Source organism: Histomonas meleagridis (genome assembly GCF_020186115.1).
Source record: "Histomonas meleagridis strain 2922-C6/04-10x chromosome Unknown scaffold_61, whole genome shotgun sequence".
NCBI classification, from domain to species: Eukaryota; Parabasalia; order Tritrichomonadida; family Dientamoebidae; genus Histomonas; species Histomonas meleagridis.
The window spans coordinates 2,555,849-2,575,298 of record NW_027150931.1 but is presented as its reverse complement, the minus strand read 5'-3'; the positions used below and the strand labels follow the sequence as shown (position 1 = coordinate 2,575,298).

Below are 19,450 nucleotides of genomic sequence, written 5' to 3'. Positions count from 1 at the left end.
GTAATATAAAAATGTACTATTCTTTGTTGGTATTATATAATTCGCTTTTATGTTTTGGATTTTGACGAAATCATAATTCTGTAAATGTAATTGAATGATATTAACAAATGTATAAATTAATGGAACACCAAAACATATACATAAAAAGATATAAAAGTAAATGTAAATGTTATCTTTAAGTTTATATGTAAATAAATAATTTTTGGTGGCATTATTCAGATATTTATTAAAATATTGTGAGATTTTATGTATAACTTTAGGTTGTATGATCTTTAATATAGCTTTAATTCGATTCTTGGCATAATTAAGGATGAAAAATGCAGAACTAATTAAAAATAACACATCAAAAAGTATCAAAAAAATATTGGCATGTAAATAAATTTCATGTTTTTCTTTTTTATCTTGTAGAAAATCATTTAATTCAGTTGTACATTCGATATAAATATCATTAAGTACACCACATAATAAAGGTATCGAATGATTCAAAATTGAATCACTATTCAAATAGAAACTTTTTGAAACGTTTATTATCGTAGAATAAATTGACAGTTGTTGATAAACTATTGAAAAGTACTTTGTAAAATTATTTATAAAATTAAGACTTAAATTTGTATTATCCAAAATGTTCTTATATCGAACTAATTGTATTTCAGAATCCAAAATCTTATTCATGATAAACACATGGAATAAACTCCATGAAGAAGAACTTAAATACATATTTTGGATTTTAGTCGTATCGAAATATGTTTTATTTAATACATCAACAATTGCAATTATTTCATAATGAATAATTCCAATTTTTTGATATATATCTAAAGTTCGATTAATAAAATCAGAAATTTCATCTGATCTTTGTTTATTTTCGATATCCATTATTCTAATTTTTATTAAAACATAAAATATAAAAACGAAAAATATTGACGAAATCACTAAACAAATATTTAAAATTAATGGCAAAAAGTTAAAATCATTAATTTTCTTAGGTGTTTCATATTTAGACATTGAACAAACGTTATATAATTCGTTAATAGGTTTAAATCCATCATTTATTATATTATTATTATTTACATCCAAAGATAAATAATTAATTTTATTATTACTATTAATGTTATATGAATTAGATAATGAAAAAGGAAAAATATTTATAAAGTTTTGGAATAATAAATATGAAACATAATTATTACCTTCTGTGAACAAATATTTCGATTTTTGGAATAATTTATCACATTTAATATAATTATGTTTAAATTCCGCTTCGAATAATATTTGTTCTTGAATAATCGAATTACAAAACTTAAAAACGGATTTCATTTCGTACAATTTATTCTCTAAAGAATTTAAATATAAAAATAATGATTTATCAAATTTCTCATTATTATTATTATCTTCCTCATCATTACCCAATAAACTCAACCAAAATTGTTTATTCTTTTTACTAAAAGAAGTAAATAATGAGTAATAAACATTTAATTCTTTTTGGATAATCGGTGATAAAGGATATGACATTTGCATATAACAAAATATCATTTGGAACAAATATATTTGTGTAACGAAACTAATTTTCTCATTATTACTTAACACATATAAAAAGAATTTATAAGAATTCGAATCTAATTTCCAAAAAATCGAATATAAAAAGACGCAATACTTTAAAATCCATTGATTATTAGGGAATCGATTTATACAAAACACTATAAATTGTTGATTTATAGCAAGTTTATTTCGATCTTGAAAAGCAGTCATAATCAATGACTTTAACATGAACTCTTTTTTTAATTGTTCGACTGCTGCTTCGCAATCTTTATTCGTTAAAATTTCGGAATTTTTAATTTTATTTAATATTTGACGCGATCGATTCTTTAATGGAGTTAAATGAATAGTGTTTAAGATAAAAAATGTTATTATCATACTTAAAATGATTAAAAAGATGAAAATATGATTTACATAATTAAAACGTGAAATTATTATTAATAAAACATTAATCGAATGAGTAATAAATAACGTGGAAAAAAAAATGTTCATTAAATCATACATAAATGGCCTGAAAAATAATATACAAACACATATAATTATGTTAAATATTAAACAAATTATGAAAAATATCATAGCTATCGTAAACGATAAGCGATGATGTTCCATAGAAATAAATGTACGAAGTAAAATAGTAAATGGATAAAAAAAGGAAATGCCATAAAACCATTCACATAATAATGGATTGGGATTGATGATTGAACATGTTTCAATCAAACATAATAATGATACGATAAATAAATAGATGATATAAATGAAGCAAAAAATGAGCTGGATGTAGTTAAAAAAGGTGTAGGTGAGGTCGGCTTTGATGATGGAGATAATTGCCTCGGAAAAAAAATATGAAATAATTAGAAAGAAAAAAACATGATAATGTGGAATATATAAAAAACGAAAACGAACAGACTTCAGTGGGTAGGTCAATGAATAGATAAAAAGTAAGATAAAAAGAATGATGAGAGTTCCTAAAATAATATAAAGATTTAATAAAATTGATGTGGTTTTTGGACCTTGGTCCCATTCTAAAAACTTTGTAATGGAATATCCTTTAATGTATGGGAAAAAATCTATAAATAATTCAAAAATAGTATAAAATAAAATAAATATGATGTTTCTATTAAATGAAATAGCCTTTTGAGTTTTGATTACTACTGAAAGTAAATAAAGCTGCCATTTTATATTGTTTCGAAATGATGTTTTCGAAGATCCAAGAGGAAAAACATCCATTCATCTGATGACATGTTACGTGAAATTTTCAAAATTTGGAAATTTGTAAAAAAAAAAACAATTTATTAATGAATAGAAAAGTTTATTATATATTAGTGTTGTATATATTTAAATTGTTGTTTTTAATCTTTTGATTAATTGTGATGTTTGAATTGTTATATCGAATCTTTGATTCTTTTTTATGTATTAATTCAACAATTTCGAGACAGAAAATCTCATGATTTTTTTCAGCATAAATAAGGAATACTCCATTCGTAATTGTTTTGAATTTTTTTCTGGATTGAATCTAAAGATTTTTATGCATAGCTTTGTTTTATCTTTAACATTTCCTATTGTTATATATTTTTTGATTTATTTTTTTTTTTTGTATGAGTAAAATCTTGGCATATTTATACAACTTTTTTTCAAAATTCAGCCTAACTTTATAAAAATTAATACTCAAATAAAAAAATATAATCAAATAACATATGTAATAATCAGAAAAGGAAAAATTGACATTTTTTTTTCCATTCTTGTTTTAAATTGATGGAATTTTTAAAAATATACCTTTTTCACCTCATTTTGTCCAATAAAGATTTTCAATTTGTCATACAAGAGAATCAAAAAAATTGTACATTATAAAATATTGCATCATTTTTTATTAGCATATTTTTCTTCTTCAACCAATCAATGAATTTTATCTAAATAAAATCCCGAGTTTATTCAATGTTTTATATAGATATATTTTGCTTTGTTTTCTGGGATTTTGTTTTTATATCATGAATTGGACGAATTGAATATTTATATTGAACAAAATGAGGTGAAAAAGGGATAATAATTTTATTGGCAACGATAAACATTAAAAATCCGCGCCATCACCCCAATGGTATACCAACAAAGAAATTTTTTTGATATTTATTTTACTCTGCATAAAATCACCGGAATCATGAGGAGAATGTTGACCATACTGAACAACTTTAAAAAATTTTATTTTCAATTAATATTTAGTCAAAACCACTCTGTATCGGATTATGCCTATCGTATGACATTTTTTTTGGTACTGACAATTGTATTTTCTCACAAATATTTAAACAGGGTTGTACATTATTTAATTGATGGAACTTTCGAAATCATTAGAATCAATTGTCTATAATCTCAACGAAAAAAATTTCGATCAATCAGTTCAAGCAACAATTAATTTATTTGTAGAAAGGCTGCCATATACATTTAACTATCTTGTTTCTAGACTTATCTATTCAGCTTTTGTTTCTCAATCAAATAATGAAAATATATACATTAAATATTTATTAACTTTAAAAGAAAAAGAAGATGAAAAAGTTAAAAACATAAGTGGAACTGAAGCCAATCTTGTTCAAATCTTTTGTAAATATTTACTGAGAACAGAAAAACAAGAATCATATTTCCTTCTTGAAAAGATGATCGAAGAAGAAATAATTGAACCATCTTCAGTAAAGAACATAAACACATTTTATTTTTCTCAATATAAAACAAAAGAAGAAATAAATGAATTAAAGAACAAATATCCAAGACCACAATTCCTTGAAGAATTTATTTCAGCACTTGATGAATTATCAAAAGATGATTGGAAATTTCATATGCAATATGTAAAAGAAGGAGTTAATCCATTAGAAATTGCGAAAGTACTTCGAAATGATGATTTAGAAAAGCTTCAAGAAATATCATCAAATAATGAATTTGACTTTAATCAAATAATTAAGCCATCACTTTATGAAAGATGCTCATTTATTAATACTGAAAATGTTACATTAATTGATTATTGTGCATTTTTTGGTTCGATTAAATGTTTTAAATATTTATTATTAAATAATTCGAATATTAAAAAATACATCTAAATATGCAATTGCAGGTGGAAACTTAGAAATTATTCATTTATGTGAACAAAACAATTCATCGTTTAAAGAAGCACATGAAACAGCAATAGAATTTCATCGAAATGAAATTTTTCATTATCTTTATGAAAATAAAATTGGAAAATTTTCATCTTCAAACTCTTCTTTTACAAAATCGAATTCTGATATCGAAAATCAAGATAATTGTAATTTAAGTGAAGAAAATTTAATATATCTTGGGAAAAAATGTATTGAATTTAATAATTATGAAATCTTCATGTTTTTAGAAAAAGAAGGAATGAAAATAAATAATGAAATTATAAAAGAAATAGTATCAAAAGGAAATACATTCATAATAGAAAGTGATATAGAAAGTCAACGAATTCCAAAAACAATTTTACCATATTCAGTTAAATCAGGAAATATAGAAATAGTAAAATTACTTTTAGATAAAGGAATTGATATTCATGCAAAAACCATTCATTTGAATAATTTGAAATATGTTTTAATAATTTGAAATATTTTTTAATAATTTGAAATATTTTTTAATAATTTGAAACAGCACTTCATATAGCAGTTAGAAATAATAATATAGAAATAGTAAAATTACTTTTAGATAAAGAAGGAATTGATGTTAATGCAAAAAATATTCATTTCAATAATTTAGAATATATTTTAATAATTTTATATATGTTTTAATAATTTGAAATATGTTTTAATAATTTGGAATATGTTTTAATAATTTATAATATATTTTAATAATTTAGAATATGTTTTAATAATTTATAATATATTTTAATAATTTAGAATATGTTTTAATAATTTAAAATATGTTTTAATAATTTGAAATATGTTTTAATAATTTATAATATATTTTAATAATTTAAAATATGTTTTAATAATTTTATATATGTTTTAATAATTTGTAATATGTTTTAAAAATTTGTAATATGTTTTAATAATTTGAAATATTTTTTAATAATTTGAAATATTTTTTAATAATTTGAAACAGCACTTCATATAGCAGTTAGAAATAATAATATAGAAATAGTAAAATTACTTTTAGATAAAGAAGGAATTGATGTTAATGCAAAAAATATTCATTTCAATAATTTAGAATATATTTTAATAATTTTATATATGTTTTAATAATTTGAAATATGTTTTAATAATTTATAATATATTTTAATAATTTAGAATATGTTTTAATAATTTATAATATATTTTAATAATTTAGAATATGTTTTAATAATTTAAAATATATTTTGATAATTTAGAATATGTTTTAATAATTTGAAATATGTTTTAATAATTTATAATATATTTTAATAATTTAAAATATGTTTTAATAATTTGGAATATGTTTTAATAATTTGTAATATGTTTTAATAATTTGTAATATGTTTTAATAATTTGTAATATGTTTTAATAATTTAAAATATGTTTTAATAATTTGTAATATATTTTAATAATTTAGAATATGTTTTAATAATTTGTAATATATTTTAATAATTTAGAATATGTTTTAATAATTTAAAATATGTTTTAATAATTTGTAATATATTTTAATAATTTAAAATATGTTTTAATAATTTGTAATATATTTTAATAATTTAGAATATGTTTTAATAATTTGGAATATGTTTTAATAATTTTGGATTTATTTTAATAATTTGTAATATGTTTTAATAATTTGGAATATGTTTTAATAATTTGAAATATGTTTTAATAATTTGAAACAGCACTTCATATAGCAGTTAGAAATAATAATATAGAAATAGTAAAATTACTTTTAGATAAAGAAGGAATTGATGTTAATGCAAAAAATATTCATTTTAATAATTTAAAATATATTTTAATAATTTGGAATATGTTTTAATAATTTTATATATGTTTTAATAATTTGAAATATGTTTTAATAATTTAATATATGTTTTAATAATTTGAAACAGCATTTGAAATTGCTAAACGGTTGGGTTTCAGAGAAATAATACAATTACTTCGTGAAAAAGGTGCCATTTAGTTCAGACTTTGGTAAGTGTTCTACTAATTTTTTGATAAGGTGCACGATTGTACCACTTACCACAACGGGTGACTAGTGGTTTATCTATTTTTAGATTTTAGCAAAATTAAAATATCTCTTAATTGAGAGATGAGGTTACTCCAAAATAGGCGTATATTTAAATGATTTTTATATGAAAAATCTATATTTTTCCTGTAGCCATTGAGTTAAGAATCAATAATTATTCTGAGAAGACAATTTTTTAAACGTGCAATGTATCTTCCAAAACATATAAACCACAGAAAAATAAAAACTAAAATATCTAAAAACTCAGCTGAGTCAGCTTCTTGATATGAAGGGTCTACTACGAATCGTAAAATTTTGCACGTTAATTTTTCTGAAGTTTACTTGAAACAATCGAAGATTTTTTGGAAAAAATTCAAAATTCCTTATTACAGAATTTATTTCCAAGAACAAAAAGTAATTTCCGGAAAACTATAGATATATTCCTTATCGGATATTATTATATATTGAGAATAACTGTTGTGTAGGTAAAATAATGCTGGATCATTTAAATTATATAATTTCTTACCTAAAATTGAATGTGTTTTAAAATAAATACAGAATAGTTTTTTCTCATTTTAAAAGAATTTAGAAGGGCATTACATATTCTAACTTTCATAAAAGTTTTATTGATTTTTATTTAGCATTCAATAGTAAAAATTTGTTTGATTAATGTTCGAACCAAAAATCATCCTAAATCCAAATGATCCAATTCATCTCAATGAATAATAGAGTTTATAAAAAATAACAAATCATATTATATGTTTTAATATTCAATGATTCAGAGGTAAACATATGACTTAATTATTTCTTTTTGCTGCGCGTTAGACTTGTTTGGATATTATTACGCAACATCGTAATAGTAACAGAGATTCATATTTCATATGGATCTTTCTTGATAACTTCCATTGAAAATATTATGGCATTTGAATTATTTGTTTTGACAATAGCCATTCAAATTATTGGCATTGATATTTTGATACAAAAATTTCTTGGCATAAAGATTCCTCGATTTGAGAGAAGACTATTTTCATTCAAATTCTCTATGGTTTTTTTACAACAAGAAATTACCTATTGTCCGATCAAAAATTATTCAAAATCTATCGGGAAAGACGATACATTCAATTCCTTTCAAATACTGATCGTTCATCATTTTTTTTGATCCGATAATATCTTTTAATTTAATGATTCACTACTTAAACTAATATATAAATTTTTTTACCACTTGAACAGTTGATGATAAACTTCTAAAAATGACATAAAATATTGGATTACACTCAGTTATGAATATCAAATTGCTTTCAATAAAAATTTAATTAAATATTATCAATTAATAGTTTAGCCGATGTTAATCATGTGTATAGAAAATTACTTAAAAAAATTAATTCCATACTTGAAAATCGACTAAAAAAAACAAATATTTTTCCCAAGTATTCAAAAAGTTAATTTTGATCGTCGTTCAAATTATTAAAACATATAAAAGCAGTTGACAAATTTATATGAAGATATAATAATTTTTTAAAATTTCCTCTGAATTAAGTCACTTTTTATTTAAATTTGTGTACGATACAATACACAAACGGTCATCTAAGCAAAGACTGGACGTCCCAACTAACCACATCTAAACCAGTATATACAAGTATTGTTGAAAAATGTTTAAAATATTTTTATTCTCTGTTTAATTTTGTGAATCTTTTTTGTGAGTATCGCTCACTCGTGGCGGAACGAAATTTGATGGATTTATAACCGCAAAATTGATTCAAAAAGTTATTTTTTGTCCAGAGTCTCCAATAATGAATAAATTGTTTCAAGAATTATCCTATTTATAGAACATATAAATTATAAAAAATTGCAAAGACAGATTTTTGAATTTTTGCTCTGATCTATAGATATTGAAAATCTTGTATAACTTAAAAACGGAATGAAAACTAAAAAAAAAAAAAAAAAAAAATTATATAAATTAATAATGACTTTTATCAGTTCTATATATTTATTTAATTCAAACTTCTGTATTTAATCCTAAAGCTCAAAAAAGCATTTTGGAATTTTGGAGATTGCTCATAAAAAAAAAAATTGGTTAAGATAACTTTATTGAATAGAATGTGTATATTTATTTATTTATATTTTTTTTAAATTTAGTTCAGTGGAAAATGAAAAAAATTGATTTTCTGATTTGAAACGACCGTTTATTTGGTTGACAGCGCTGTATTGTTTAAGATTTTTATCACTTTTTGGAATGAAAAAATAAATTTATCTCGTTTTTCTCAGAATATTATTCTTGGGTTTTTATTAATCATAAATGAAACTATGTAAATATATTATATATTCATAATAGGGTGATAGCTATGTATTAATACATCTATAAATATATCAATACCTTCATTGGTGAAGCCGACGTTATGTTGTTCGGAGGTTTGGGATAATCTACAGATCCAAGATCTTGTGGCAATTTCACCTTCTTCGGCTTTTGTAAATCGAACAATTGTACATCCGCTTTGAATAAGCCCAATAACTTTGTCGTTCATGTATTGGAATATTTTTCTATAATTCGACGCATCACTTGTTTTGCAGCAAGTCTGTCCACTATTGGCCGAAGTGCTGTATACTAAATCCGAGGCACAGTTTTCAAACGAGAATAATGAATTTACAAAGAAAATCCGACAATATTTACTAAAATTTTAGCATAATTATGCTTGTAAAGTAAAATATTATATTATCAAAACTGAAGAAGAATTTCCCCGCCAAAACATTCAATTTGAGAAGTTAACGTACGTTTAGAAAGGGACTTTTGTGAAAATCTTAATAACGGTTTTGCTCGGAATGTGGCGGTTTTCTATTTTCTAAATGATGTGGTTGTTCATCTCCTTAGCTCTCTGCGAGCTTAAAGCTTCCGACCCAGTAATACGACTACCATTTAGAGATCCACAATCCGATATGAAACCTAATTATACTATCTCATTTAATAAACCTAATGTTCATTTCAAAGTCAGAGATAAAGAATACATCCAACTTGTTCCTCATGGTGATGGAGTAAACACATCACTCAACATTATTGTTGAACACGCAGGCCCATTAAGAGTTGCTACTTATATAACTGCAACATGGGGAAAAGAAGAAATCAATATTGAAGTTTATATAGATGAAATCGCAAGAGTATCAATCAAATCAATCTCCACATTACTTTATCTTTCATCCTATTATAAGTTTTCTTTGATTGGTTATGATAAATTTGATAACACATTTTCTTCACTAGAAGGTGTTGAAATTAGTTGGGACCCAAAGGGTAGCAAAGACTCATTCAATATAGTTGGTTACCAGTTAACAACTTTCACTAAGAAACGAGAATATAATTCATTAAAATATCTTTTCATTCAACCAAAAGAAACAGATGATGTTGTACTTACAGCATCTATCAAGAATGGCCCATCAGCCAAGAAAGTTTTACACTTATTCAGACCAATTATATTTCATCCAGATGAATATTATTTATTACCAGGTTCAACCACAGACTTACAATTATGTAACGCAATTGTCAATAGCCAAGGCCAAATTGTTCAACAATGTGAACCAGAAAACATCATTGACCTTTCAACAGTCAAAGATATCAAAATTATCAATTCCAACACAACCGTTTCATCAGTCACTCCTTATGGCCATGTAACAGCTCTTAAGAAGGGACGTTCCACCATATATGCCAAAGATACAGATATGGACTTCCGTGAAGCATCTGCAAATATTCATGTGTCTCACCCAGCAACCGGCAAATGGCCCGAACAATGGATCAAGATGAAGCCAAAGAAATGGCCTACTGATGATCCAGGCCCATACGAACCCACCACAGATACAATAACATTATACAATAAGCGTGGTATCCAACTTATTTCAAATGGAAACCCGAATTGGGAACTTGTTGGCGATTATGAAAGCGAAGGAAGTCACACAGTTACAGCTCATCTTCGAGAATATGATTTCTCTGTAGCATCGACTGTACATACTTGCAAGAAGCCTAAAATCAAGCCATCCAAGGTCAAGATTCCATTACATCATGACAATTACCAAATATTTGTCAAACATGGATCTGGATATTTCGATTATAAAGTCAAGAATACATCAGTTTTAACACTTACACCTGACCACAGAATCATTACAAAGGCAATTGGTAAGACTAAAATTGTTGTATATGATCAAAAGATTCCTGACTTTAAAGCTAAAGCTAAAATTTATATCAGAGAACTTTCACAAGTTATTATTGACTTACCATACCGTGAATTCTATGTTGGTGATAAAATTGTCTCAAATATATCTGCAACTTATGTTGGCAAAGATGGTGAAATGAAGAAATTCGATTACGTACAAGAATCATCAGTCTTTGTTGAAGATGAAAGCATTGTCGACAGGAACTTGATTTGCCAAAGCGTCGGTTTTTCAACGGTTCAATTCAGTGTTGGCAACGTTCGCTCTGAAAAAGTTATGGTGTCCGTTATCGACAAGCTTAACGTTCGCTCGCCGATCACAGGCACATCGTTAAAGTGGTTAAATCTTAATAGGAATGGAGGACCAAACTTATGGCCGGATGGTACTACTCAATATTCAGAATTAAAGTGTGGAGAAGCAACACCAATTCTTAATAATGAAGGAAATATGATAATGTTTAAAGAAGATTATGATGGTGAATGTATATTATCAGTACAAAATGAACGCTCAGAACATAACCCACATCCAATACTAGCACAAAAGACATTCAAAGTTATCTCCAAAGCAATTACACACTTGGGATTATTTGTTATCGATCCAAATACTATCTCACCAAAAGAATGTGGATTTGTTACCAATGAAAAGAGTGAGTCATATTTGACCTCGGTTACAATCCCTGTTAACCATACCTTACAAGGATATTTATATGCATATGGTAAAGATGATGAAGAACTTGGACCATTTGATGACCCTGCATTAGAAATCAAAGCTATAGGTAAGTCAGGTAAAGAATACCAAATTTCATTAAATGAATTCCAAGTATATGAAGATATGACAATAACAATTAGTGAACCTGAAATACCAAACTATGTATTTAATATCCATGTAATTTATCCACACTACTTAAGTGAAGATGAATTACCATTTGTATTGTATAACAAAGAAAAGAATCCAATCAATTCCCAAATCATTGAAGGTTCAGGTAACTTCCAAATCATAGGCAACAATGTAAACCTTAATGGTGAACGTGAACTTATTATATATCCAAACTCTGAAACCAAACGCACTATACAAATCAATGATATATGTATTCCAGAAAATCAATTTAAGTTTGATGTCTACACAGAAGCTATAGGGTCATTAACAATCGAAGGTCCGCGTTATGGAGTTATTGGACAACGAATCCAATTAAAGACCATTTTATTGTCAGTGAATTCACAACCGATCACACCGAAGTCATTTGACTTGATTACATGGGCGTGTAAACCAGACAATTTGACAAAAGTCGATAAGAATCACTGGGAAATCGTCCCACAAAAGCCCGGCCGAATAAACATTGAAATCTGGGCAGATGACATTCGATCCACTCATGACATTGACATCTATTCTAACATGATCTTCCCAACAGATTTCATCAAGACGTTTGTTAATGACAAGACCATCTTGAAAGTAATTGGGGGACCAGACAATACATCACAAATATTATTCATTAGTAATGACACAAATGTTGTTGAAATTAAAGATGAGAACATAGCAATATCATTACGACCTGGCAATGCTACGATTAAAGCAATTGTACCAGAGAAACCAGAGATGGGCACATGCGAATTAAGGATTAGAGTATTAGAAGCTAAAGAATTAATCTTAGAAATGTCGACTTATACACCGTATGTAGATTCATATGTTAAAATTATACCATTGATTGATACTGATGATGGAATTGTTTCAGCAAGAAGTGTCAGTTGGAATGTTGATGGTAATGACAAATGGGAGAAATTATATGATAACTCTTTGATGATCCAAGGTGAAAAAGAAGGCTATGTCATTATCACTGCTCTTACTCCTCATAGTGTTTCAAAGACAATTAAAATTTATTTCGATTATAAGCTTGAGCTAAATATGCCAAATCATTTGTTATTGCCAATTGGTGCTCATTACGACATCAAAGTCCAAAATAATTTACCTGTAAACTATTCAATCCAAACAATTGAAGGCAGTGATGTGGCGACCGTTAACGATGATGGCCTTTTAACTATTAATAGCATCGGAAGGTTTGTCATCATCATCAAATACAAACAACAATGGAGAGCAGTCTCTGTAACTGCTTCAATACCTTCCAGTTTGTATTTGCAATCACAAGCGTCATCCACGTTATATCCACGATTATTAGATATTGATGGACAAGAATATACTGGAAAGAAGAATATTGACATCAAACCTAATGTTACATATCCATATCTAATTTCTGGTGGTTCATATGCATTTACAATACCTTCTGATGTTACCACTACTTCATATGTAGCATTTAATGCTTCATATCAATCAGAATTTAACTTGATGGATACGTCACTTTTGTTCCCATACAAATTGATTCACCCGCAAAACCCAACAATTCAAAGGGGCGCCACAATTCAATTTATTTGCCACTCCAAACAACAATATTGGAGATCGTTAAACGAAAGAGTGGCGACCGTTACAGACGGCGGTTATGTCTATGCGGTTAAAAGTGGCAAGAGTATTATTCAATGCTCACCTGATATAGATACACCAATTAGAGTAGTAGACTTCGAAGCAGTGTCATTAGAAAAGGTTAGCAAGACCTTGTATAAGATAGTTTCACAATTGTCAGATAATGATGTTGATCCATCAACATTACAATATTCAGATGATATGTCATACTTATGTCAATGGGATGCAACAGAATGTGGTTCTGTTAAACATATTACCATGAATAACTCACACTATTGTCTTATTAACTTCTATGATCGAAGATTATGTCCATTACATTCTAACTTACAAGTACTTGTCGAATCGCCTAAAGCAAGTCTTAAGCTCAAAGGAGTCATAGATTATAAGTACAAATATGACTTATTTGGAATCCCATCGACATTTAATGTATCTTTAACTGACAAAGAACCATTTGTGGACTTTAAGATCAACCCATCCATCGACGAAATATACTTAGAAGTACCTAAAGGTATTGTACGTACATTCCGTGATAATCATACAATACGTATCACCGCTCTGAAGGAGTTCACAGGTCCTGGATTCGTTGTTCTTGAGCATAAAGAAAAAGGAGAACGCGTTAGGATAACAGTTGTTAGAGGTAAGTCTAGATGGAGTTCAATATATTTGGATACCAGGAACGTCTTCCTAAGTAAGTTCTTGCTTTATGCTTCTGTTTTCATTACTTTTGTTTTTATCTCTTTCTATGTATACAAACTTGGCGCTGGTGAGCTCAACTTCAATTACACACCTTATAAACCAAAGTTAAAACGTCAATAAACCATTGAATTCAAATTTATTGAAAAAGTTGCGGTTTTATCGTTCGGATAAATTTTTATAAACATTTATTTCTAACGTATATCTGTGACGTTAAGATGAAATGACACTGAATGAGCCGTCACCTGATGTGCGTTGTCGGAGATAGGCAGTGGGCAAGACATGCCTTCTTGTAAAGTGCTGCACTGGGATATTCCCAAAAGTTCCAGCCTTTGGTGGTTATAGTGTAAATATGCTTTTCGAAAATATAGCTGTTTTTTGGGAATGGAAGATACACCAGGTCAACATGAATGTTGTTGTCCTTTGTTTTTCAATTAGTTCACGAGAATCTCTTCAAAATACCCAAGATGTGTGGGTTCCAGAAGTTAAAAAATATTTTTTAACCCTTCAACACCATATATTTTAGTTGGATTGAAAAGTATCTTCGTGATTGTTCCGATAATTCTGATGATTTGATAACAATTTCAAGACCAGAAGGTGAAGAAATGAAAAATATAATTGGTGTATCATATTATTTTGAATGTTCTGCATTAAAAGATTATAATCTTCTCAATGTATTTGAGTATGCAGTTAAAGCAGTTCTGCACAAAGACAATGAACAACGAATGATGGCGGATGTTGCACAATGAGTTAGTGATGAGAAAACCATTTCGAAAAATGTTATTAATCAAGATAGTGTGCTCCAAATCATTAATAAATGATGTTCGTGTTTTTGTTTTCTTTGTATAAACACCTTCGTTGTGGAAATTAACAGAGCTAATTCAATATTTAGGAAAATGTAACAAAAACGAGTCTGTTTATACAAATTGAACGAATAAATATTTAAGCTCTTTCTATGCCACCTAAAGTTGTAAAAATATGGAACATGAATGGACAAATGGCAACATATTTTTCAAAAAGTGATGACTCAAAAGTCTATCGGAGCGATTACTTAATCACAAAAAGTTGTTTCAAAAATGTGACTTTATCACATTATTCTCAATAATTAAAATCCATGTTCCTTTGATTTTTTAATGCCTTCTATATAACTGTTGGAGTAGTAAAATTGTTTTCCTTTATATAAAATTAATGATATAATTCCATTCTTCAATATTTGACTAAGTCTGTTGCCAAATTTGAGAGCTATCGTTGCCATTTGATAATGTTCTGAATTTTTTGTTTGAAAAGTGCCAAAACTGACATTTCTCTTCATGGATATTTGGGATAAAATTTTGGAAAAAACAAGTATCAACCAGAAGTCAAAAGAACCAGAAATCATTGAATCGATTCGACGAATTATAATTAGTTTATCTAATGATAATATATTACAATCAATTCATTCAATTATCATTGGTTTAAATAAAGATAATATTTCTCAATCAGTTCAATCAATTATTTCTATATTTGATTATGATTATCCATATTCTTTTAATGTAGTTATGTGTCACTTTGTTATTATCTGTATTTTTATTGATAAGAATGATTTTAATGTATATTTGAATTTCATTAAAGAAATTGAAAAATTTCAAAAAGCTCATAAAATCAAATCGAATATTTTAAATATTTTTACTAATTTTCTTCTTCTTTCAAAATTTACAAATCAAGAAACAAATTACCAACTTTTAAAAATGTATGAGGATAATGTTCTTGATCGAAAAATATTACAAACTAAGTTAGCGCCAAATGTCATCGACAATATGTCAATAGAAGAATACAACCTACAAAGGCGATATGATTACATTAAAAAAGAGATTTCAAGTATTAAAAAACTTTCGAATAATGATTTGGAACTTCATAAAATACATATTAAAGAAGGACATAATCCAAATGAAATTTCTAAAATCATTCGAAATGATGAAATCAAAAAACTTCAAGAAATATCATCACAAACAAATTTTGATTTTAATCAAACAATTGAACCATCACTTTATGAAAGATGTTCATTTATTAATCAAGAAAATGTTACATTAATTGATTATGCAGCATTTTTTTCAGCAGTTAAATGTTTTAAATTTTTACTTATGAATGGTGCAAATGTATATAAAACAGGTAAATATGCAATTGCAGGTGGAAATGAAGAAATCGTTCATTTATGTGAACAAAATCATTCTTCATTTGAAGATGCATATGAAACAGCAATTGAGTTTCATCGAAATGATATTTTTAAATATCTTCATGAAAATAATGTTGTCAAAATCCGTAATTTAGAAAAATTAGGAAATTTAAGTATTATGTTTTGGAACATTGAAATTTTTTCATTTTTACAGAAAAATGGAATGAAAATCAATGAAAATATTATTAATGATATAGCAAAAATTGGAAATCTTTACCTCATTAAACATTTTTTAAAAGAAAATTCAATTCCAAAAAATATTTTAGCATACTCTATAGAATTAGAGAATATTGAACTCGTTGAATATGTTTTAAAACAAAAAGGAATTGATATTAATGGTAAAAATATTTATTTATATTATTTTCTATATATTTTGATAATTTAATATTTTAAAATAATATTTGGAAATTATTTATATTATTTGAAACAGCACTAATTTATGTATCAAAATTTGGTTATATAGAAATAGTTAAAATACTTCTTGAACAAAAAGGAATTGATATTAATACTAAAGATATTTATTTGTTTTATTTAATATTTGTAATAATAATTTAGAATTTCAAAATAATATTTGGAAATTATTTAAATTATTTAATGCAGCATTTATGTTTGCATCTGCAAATGGTCATATCGAAATAGTTAAATTACTTCTTGAACAAGAAGGAATTGATATTAATGCTAAAAATATTTATTTTTTTTATTAAATATTTAATATAATAATTTAATATTTCAAAATAATATTTAAAAATTATTTTAATTATTTAATACAGCACTTATTTTAGCATCTTATTATGGTCATACAGAAATAATTAAATTACTTCTTGAACAAGAAGGAATTGATATTAATGCTAAAGATAATATTTATTTTAATAATTTAATATTTCAAAATAATATTTGGAAATTATTTAAATTATTTGAGACAGCACTTATTTGGGCATCTTGGAATAATGATACAGAAATAGTTAAATTACTTCTTGAACAAGAAGGAATTGATATTAATGCTAAAAATATTTATTTGTTTTATTTGAAATTTATTTTAATAATTTGATATATCAAAATGATATTTGGAAATTATTTTAAATATATAGAACAGCACTTATTTATGCTACTAAAAAAGGTTATATAGAAATAGTTAAATTACTTCTTGAACAAGAAGGAATTGATATTAATGTCAAAGATTTTTATTTGTTTTATTTAGTTTTTGTTTTAATAATTTAAAATTTCAAAATAATATTTGGAAATTATTGAAATTGTTTAATACAGCACTTATGTATGCATCGAGAAGAGGTTTTATAAAAATAGTTAAATTACTTCTTAAACAAGAAGGAATTGATATTAATGCTGAAAATATTTATTTGTTTTATTTAGTTTTTGTTTCAATAATTTAAAATTTCAAAATAATATTTGGAAATTATTTTAAATATTTCAAACAGCAATAATTTTAGCATCTAAAAAAGGTCATAGAGAAATAGTTAGATTACTTTTTAAACAAAAAGGAGTTAATACTAAAGATATGTATTTGTTTAATTTTGGATTTATATGAATAATAATCTTCTTTCAAAGGACAAACTCAATTAAAACAATTTATAGATAAAAATTAATTATTCGTACAGCCAAAAGTTTTAAATAACGAATTCATTTCCTAATAATAAGTGTAACATTCATGTAAGAAACTACTTTTAAAGATATATATATCATTGTTAATAAAAACATATTTATTTTTTTTTAATCTTTTTTGATTTCTTTTTTATTCCCTGAATGATATTCTTTGATAACATCCAGTAAAAACATAGGTAAATTCGCTTCGTTGGAATGTAATTTTGCTTTTGCTATAGCATAGGTCCATATCAAATTGGGAAATTCAAAGATAAAAAAATTTCATTAAACACGAATATTATACTAAGCGATGGAACAAATATTCATGGACCGTATCTATAAATAAATGAAATTATGAAAAGATTTGATGTGAAAGAAGTTGAAGATAATGAAACAAAAGTTTTCTTTTTCGAAAATAGGGATTCAATTCAATGGAAAATGAAACAGAAAATTCATATATAAATCAACTTGTTGAACATTGAAATAAATATAAGTGATAAATTTGGTTAGATCTAGCTGAATATAATGAAATGAAGACATAAACAAATATATGCTAGTTGTTAACAGCACATATGCATCCATCTTTACATGATTAAAAACATCTTGATAAATATTTAACACAACTCTTTCTCAAATACGAAAGTAGGTAAACACATATGAAGAAAAAAAAAAAAAAAACGAAATTATATTGTTTGAATTTCAAGCTTTGATACCGCGGTATCGGTTCAAATGCCTATCGTATGACATTTTTTTTGGCACTGACAATTGTATTTTCTCACAAATATTTAAACAGGGTTGTACATTATTTAATTGATGGAACTTTCGAAATCATTAGAATCAATTGTCTATAATCTCAACGAAAAAAATTTCGATCAATCAGTTCAAGCAACAATTAATTTATTTGTAGAAAGGCTGCCATATACATTTAACTATCTTGTTTCTAGACTTATCTATTCAGCTTTTGTTTCTCAATCAAATAATGAAAATATATACATTAAATATTTATTAACTTTAAAAGAAAAAAGAAGATGAAAAAAGTTAAAAAACAAAAGTGGAACTGAAGCCAATCTTGTTCAAATCTTTTGTAAATATTTACTGAGAACAGAAAAACAAGAATCATATTTCCTTCTTGAAAAGATGATCGAAGAAGAAATAATTGAACCATCTTCAGTAAAGAACATAAACACATTTTATTTTTTTTTTTTTAAAACAAAAGAAGAAATAAATGAATTAAAGAACAAATATCCAAGACCACAATTCCTTGAAGAATTTATTTCAGCACTTGATGAATTATCAAAAGATGATTGGAAATTTCATATGCAATATGTAAAAGAAGGAGTTAATCCATTAGAAATTGCGAAAGTACTTCGAAATGATGATTTAGAAAAGCTTCAAGAAATATCATCAAATAATGAATTTGACTTTAATCAAATAATTAAGCCATCACTTTATGAAAGATGCTCATTTATTAATACTGAAAATGTTACATTAATTGATTATTGTGCATTTTTTGGTTCGATTAAATGTTTTAAATATTTATTATTAAATAATTCGAATATCAAAAATACATCTAAATATGCAATTGCAGGTGGAAACTTAGAAATTATTCATTTA

The 19,450-nt window shown here is 25.7% G+C and overlaps 1 protein-coding gene across 1 annotated transcript; it reads left to right on the top strand.

Annotated features, from left to right (window-relative positions):
- Positions 1-9,516: 9,516 nt before the first annotated feature.
- GO595_010815 (putative nuclear pore protein) lies at positions 9,517-14,151 on the top strand (the record flags this gene model as incomplete). The annotated part of the gene is made up of 1 exon (XM_067913536.1): positions 9,517-14,151. One exon carries the CDS (start codon positions 9,517-9,519, stop codon positions 14,149-14,151), a length of 4,635 nt encoding a protein of 1,544 aa, XP_067769553.1.
- Between the last annotated feature and the right edge of the window lie 5,299 nt (positions 14,152-19,450).